Raw genomic sequence first — 6,297 nt, 5'->3', positions numbered from 1 at the left:
GTGTGTGTGTGTGTGTGTGTGTGTGTGTGTGTGCGTGTGTGTGCGCCAAGCCTGGGAACAAAACGTTCCTCAGGGTTCTTCTGAGTAGGTGCTGAATTTCCCACAGGACCCTTGGCTCTAAACGTGCAGTTATTTTTCAGTGTGACCTACTTCAGTAAATCCTACTTCTCAGCCCAAGATTCTGGTTACAAGCCCCATGGAAAATGTGTCCCTGTGGGGGACACATGTAGGAACTTTTCACATATCTCCTTCTCCAACAAGGGTCATCATAGCTCACTCGGGTTCCCTCAGCTCACCTCACACACCTCACTCCAAATCTCTCCCCACATAACACTGTTTCTTTTTGACATTTCAAGAACTAATGCTCTTTCCCTTGTCACTCAGGTCAGTGGTTCTGTGAGAGCGTCTCCTACGGGTCATTTGGAACTCTGTGGTGGTGAGTGGTCATCACAGAGCCTGGTAGGAGTGGGGTGGAGAGTGGAGGGGGCCACTAACCAGCACTACACGGGGCAGAGACTAATTCATTCTTCCTGTGGGCAAAAGACCTGTTTATCAAAACTCTCTGAGCCACGAACCCACAATCTGACTCCATTTCCCAAAAGCAAGGTCATTTTTTTCTGGTGGCTTTGTGGTAAGAAGTGGCGCTGCAAAACTAATGGCACGTGGTTCGAACCCACCAGCTGCTCTGCTGGAAAAAGATGGGCAATCTGCTCCCGTGAGATTTACTGCTTTGGAAAACCCCTGCAGGGTCAGCTATGAGTTGCCTCAGACTCAATGGCACATAATACAACAGCGGCTGAAATCTCAGTTACCGAGTACTGTATAAAATGAGGAAAACGAATCTTTTTTCTTTTAAAACTGTGCTCATCATTTTGACAAGAATTGTTCACAATTTTGAAAGTTGTATCACTGATGGCAGAGCCTCTTTCCGACAACGCCAAGTACTGTCAACCTGTTCCCTGAGTGCACTGTGGTGTTCAGGGGCTTCTCAAATGAGGGGTGAGGGAGGGTCTGTCCACCTCATGAATGCAGCTCCACCCTAACACTCACATACTCAGTTTTTATTATGCAGTTCTGTCCTTCTCTTCCTTTAGTGTTATGGAATCGGATTTTGAAATTGCACATCAGTAGGCAGGCTATGATTTCCATTAATACAAATTCCAGAGCAGGATAGTAAAAGATATTATTCTAAGAAGGGGCGCTGGGTCCAGAAGGTGAGAATTTAATCACTGCAGGAGACACTGGTAACCTGGTTTCCCATCCCTTCCTCTGGTAGTTCACACCTTCAGTCCTTTCTTCAGAGCTCTGTGGTATTACTGCATGTATGGCTCTTTCATGACAAGCTGTCTTCCTTTGTGATGACAGCACAAATCATTAAGCAGAAAGAGAACAAGTGAAATCTGCCTCGTGCCTGGCAGAATTCAGAGAGCCAGCGGAGGGCTCTGGTTCCCAAACCCAAATTCTACTCCCAAAGTGGCCCCCAATTGTCTGCGTCAATCAGAGGTTTGTTCCCTCTGGAGGGAATTTCCCAATGGGTGAAATGGGTCTAGAAGACGTGCGGCTGTGGGCCAGAGGACCCTGAACCCTCTTCTCACTGCCAGCCGCCTCCACCTCTCCCACTCAGCAACTCACACCATCTGGGTTTCTCCCCACCCCCGCCCAAACCGCACTGTAATCAGACAATCAGTGACTGTCACCACTCAAAAGGACCTCAAAGACCTCCTCCACTCCCATGCATCTGAAGTAACAAAATCTCGAACACGTATCCAGCTCTTACTATGTGCACTGATATATTTGAATCAATATCCTTCATCCTTATAAAATCTCATGAAGGGAGGGAGGTGCCCCATTTTACAGTTAAAGAAACTGACACAGGTTAAGCAATTGGCCTATATTATCCAGCATTTTACTGGCAGAGGGAGGCTCAGATCCAGGCAAGGGGGAGAGTTCTACAGGTAGACAGGTTGTGGCCGAGTTTATAACCTGGGTTTATAAGCCCCTCCAGCAGGTTTTCAGAAGCTCAATTCACACAGGAGGCGACTATCCATCTTTCAGCCACAGAGAAGCTGGTGGATTCGAACCATCTGCCTTTATATTGGGAGCAAAACAAGCACTCCGCTAGATCACCAGAATTGCTCCCTAGCCTGTTTTAAGTGCAGACAGCTAAATGCCTTTTTGGAGACTACCTCCCTCTCTGCAGGTCTTGGGGGAAGGGGCAAAGATCTGTAGGCACGAAGCCACAAAGAAATCATCTTCAGAGTTCAGAATGACCAGAAAATTGTTCTTTCTTCTTTTTCTACCTTACGGAGTGCGGAGGGGCTTTGGGAAGAAAGGACAGAGTCCTTAGGAACGTGACCTCCCAGCAGTCACACTCCCATCCCCCCACCTGGGCAGAGGACCTGGGGTGTTTCTCCAGCCACCGCCCTGCAAGCCACCAGCCCAAAGCAAAAGACAAGCCAGGGACTCTTCTCTTGGACTGGAGTTCAGGATTAAGTTGCAAATGGTTTGAGAGATTGGGAATGACAAAAGGGGCTTGGAGACTAATTAGGAGCAGCAATGAAAGCTTAATTCATAAAAGCAAACATTTTCCATCCATCAACCTGCAACCAGTTAAGGGCACCGTTTGAAAGAAATCTGTGCATAGGGAAGGGAGCCAACAGGAACAGGAAATGTTTGAAAGAATGTAAACTATTTCAGTTTCATAAAAAGTAACAAGTAAATAGTTATTACATGCAAATAATGCCCTGGTTTTAATTAATGCTGAAAAGTCAAAATATGTTTGACATTTGCATGTATACATCGGAGGAATGGTTATATGAAAAAATGGTGCCCAGATGCCCATTTCCCAATGGGGCTGGCGGCTCGGAGGGAACGAAAACCTTGAGAAGGCCTTGTTTATTGGTGATGAAAAGTACAATTTTGCTTCAGCTTCAGCTGGTGTTAAGCCGGAGCTGGGGAGTGGGCAGACCCAGCTAGCTAGCTCAAGGCTCAGGCTTGATGCTTGGGAAGGGCACTCCCGGCTTCAGCCACAGCCCAGGCAGGCTGGTCTTAAAGGGCCCGCGCAGAGCCGGGCACAGTTCTAAAAAAGTGGTCTGGTTAAACGTCTCAGCAGTCTCCCACCCTCCTTTCCTTCATAATGCTGAGGAAGATCAGACAGGCAGAGCAGCACACAAGTCTTGACTCTGAGGCAAGAGACATTAGTCACTGAACTACGCTTTCCAATATCGGGTGCTGCACTCGCTTCTAAACTATATTAGGATTCAAAGGGCTAGCGGGTTGGCTTCTGGGAGACCACAGCTGGGAAGAGGTGGCTGCTAAGTGTGTGGGAAACCAGATGAGGTGTATCTACAGAAAACAGGACCCACGTCAAGCACTGAATGTGCACGCCTGTCCAGACATCTAATAGACAACTTTGCCATTTTGTAGGTTAAAAAACCCCAAGTCAGATTTGTTAATCATTTACTTAATGCATGGAACTACATAAACATTACAAATGCACCTTCCTTGCTTTCTAGGATGAAAATTGGTGTATCAATGGGTTCCAAGTGATTTCTCCCCCACCAGTTTTTTCTTTTTCTACACTCAGCAGAGCAAGATCATACGGTCCACCTTGACTCATAAAGACCCTCAAATACGTTAAGTATCAGCTTTAACTTGCTCAATGAACTGGCAATAGAAATCGCCCTGTGGTGCTCTGGCTTCTACAGTGCCCACGGCAGCTGGGGCACTTGGGCCCCAAAGACCAAAGATTTGAGCTCAATTACTGAAAATCCTGCAAGCTTCTTTTTCTGAGCTTGTTCATCTTTTTTTTTCTCCTTTCATCTCTAGAAGTTTAATCGGAAAACATGGTGTGTGGAAGGACAAAGAAGTTAGTTTATGCTACAGAGAGTGGGTGCAAATGTGTTTCTTTTTTTTTTTTTTTTTGACAAGAGATTAACTTTCCTTACATTCTCGAAGGGTTCCGTAACACCATAAAGTGTCCCAACTACTGTTTTAGACAGAGCTGAGCCAGGAGTCCTGTTTCCGGGGATCCCTTGGGGCCACCAAGGCCTCACTTTCAATGGCCCTTCCCCATCTCTGCCCTCCTTGGCCTCCTTCGGGGTCTCTGGTCCCACTCACCTCGCCCGCTGCGCCCCACAAAGCGCAGGTCATTGAACCTGGCCACCTGGTTCTTCATGACGGCCGAGGCGTTGCGCAGTTCTGCCGAGTAGTTCTCATCATTGCCTGCCATCACTGTCACCACTGTCCCATCTGGCACATCCCCCAGCGCCACCACCTGAGGGCACAGGAAAGGGACACTGCTTAGAAAGGCTGAGACCTTCGAGGACAGGAGGGGAAGGGCTGGGATGGGCAGCTCTCCCAGGTCTCGGTGCAGTGCGGATTTCTTAAACTCCATGGGGTAAGAAGCTTAATAACAAGACTTTTCTCCAAATATCAAAACAAGAGGACAACATTGCTGCTGTCCACACCCCAAATCGTTGATCAACTAGTCAAACCATGTCCCAGGAAATCATTTTTTTCCCCAGTGACACTAAACCTAAGCCAAGCAGCCTAAACTCTTCACTGTGATGTGAGATACAGTTACCCTTTTCCTTCAGGATTGAGTAAAAAAAATGCTATCAGCAACCAGTCTTTAAGTAAAAATAATGGTCCACAACAAAAGAACTGTGCGTGCTGCACTCCATGAACACAAGAACCTTCTGGGGTATGACATTTGGCCCTGTTTATGAGTTCCATTGGAGCCTGAATCTGTTATTCAGGGAAAATGTTAAAATAAGCTGGTGCCCTGTGATTAGGCCAGAAGACACCTCCCCCCCCCCCCCATTGAGACATAAGAGCCTTGGCCTACAGGAAGATGCACCTGCTGGGAACTGTGGGTGAAGGTGGAGCGGGCCTCCTGATGCCCCCCACCCCCATCCCCATCTCCAGCGTGGAGAGACAGCTGCCTTTTGAAAAGAAATCACTCTGAAGCCGGAGTCACAGTCATTTAAACGTGGCCAACGCGTGCAGGGACTGGAGATCCAGATGGTAAAAATTTCAAGGAGAAAATGTTTGGGGTCTGATTAAAAAGGCCAGATTTCCTGTCAACATCCTGTCTTCTTTTAATTTCAAAGATTCCTTTTAAGCTCCAAGTGACAGTAAAACCTCGATCTGCCGATTAAAGTCACACGGGCTTCCCCTCCCCCTTTCCTCCTCCTCGGGAGATTTCCCCCACTGGTATTTTAAGATGTCACCCGGGAGACCTCAAAGAACCACTCATCCCTTTTTCCAATTTGGAGTCCTCTTAATGGGAGCGAAGATGGCCTCAGCTGCCAGCGGCGGCTGCATCCAGCCACCTCGGGCACTACCAGGCGGCTGCGGGCCCTTCCTGCCCTGCCCTGTCTCAGGGCAGCTGTGAGAGGTTTAGGGGAAAACCAAGGCGTTTTCGTTTCATCTCGCTGCCCCCTTAAAAAAAAAAAAAGAAAATGAAACAGTCTTCTACACCCTGGCATAGAGATAAGCAGCCAAGAAGAACTAAGGGCTCTGAAGGGGTGTGGGAGTCCCTGGGCTCGGCCTTGCATAGGGGACACTTAATATCCCGGCTCAGCCGTTTAGGTCCAAGAGCTGAGGGTTCCAGCCCTAGGCCGTCCTTGTAACATTTCAGACGCCAGGGTTGATGGGTGTGAACAGGAAGTGCTTCTGAAGCAGAGCAGGAGGACTGCTGCCGGTAGCGGAGGGTCGGCCCTATCTACCCTCTGCACCCCACTTCGAGTCTCCTCGCCCGGATCCCGGGGATCCTCTTTCCCAGTTGCCCCTAGGGCTAGGTCCCAGAGATCTGAGTCGAGGAAAGGGATGCTCATCGGCCCTTTTCTGCACCAATGTCTCTCCGTAAGGCTCCCCCAAACCCAGGTGGAAGCCAGCATGTCACCTAAAAGTCATGTATGCGGATAGCATCCAACATTGAACTCCGCAGTTGCCAGGCCTAGCGCTAAGCGAGGTCGAAGGCGCCTGGAGCCAGGAACGTGGGGCGCAGGCATGCCCTCCCGGGGTCGCGACCCTTGCAGTGGGGAAGCTGGGAGCCCAGGGCCAGTGTCCTCCCGCCCCGGGCCCCGCACTCACCTTGAATGCGACCGGCAGCGTCTTGTTGCATCGCCAGTGCGAGGGCAGCACGGAGCAGAGGAAGTTGGGGCTGTCGGTGCGCACGAGCTCGCCCGCGTGGTCCGCCAGCACATCCACCACCGAGCGCACCTCGGGCCGCGCGCGCCCTCCGGGGCCCACGGCCGCCTGCGCGCTCAGCGGGCCGCTGTTCTCGCCCAT

At 49.8% G+C, this 6,297-nt stretch overlaps 1 protein-coding gene across 1 annotated transcript in view; it reads right to left on the bottom strand.

Annotated features, from left to right (window-relative positions):
- Window positions 1–6,297, bottom strand: part of RUNX3 (runt-related transcription factor 3) — a 27,022-nt gene extending 20,725 nt beyond the window's left edge. The window contains exons 1-2 of the mRNA XM_006883509.1: window positions 6,100–6,297; window positions 4,120–4,276 (exon numbers count right to left, since the gene is read on the bottom strand). Of these exons, the coding sequence (XP_006883571.1) occupies window positions 4,120–4,276; window positions 6,100–6,297 (355 nt within the window). The remainder of the gene's footprint in view (window positions 1–4,119; window positions 4,277–6,099) is intronic.

This window comes from Elephantulus edwardii, unplaced genomic scaffold (assembly GCF_000299155.1).
Source record: "Elephantulus edwardii isolate Elephantulus edwardi_28Jun2011 unplaced genomic scaffold, EleEdw1.0 scaffold00028, whole genome shotgun sequence".
Lineage (NCBI taxonomy): Eukaryota > Metazoa > Chordata > Mammalia > Macroscelidea > Macroscelididae > Elephantulus > Elephantulus edwardii.
Note: the sequence above shows the minus strand (reverse complement) of the source record. Positions and strands in the feature narration are given on the sequence as shown.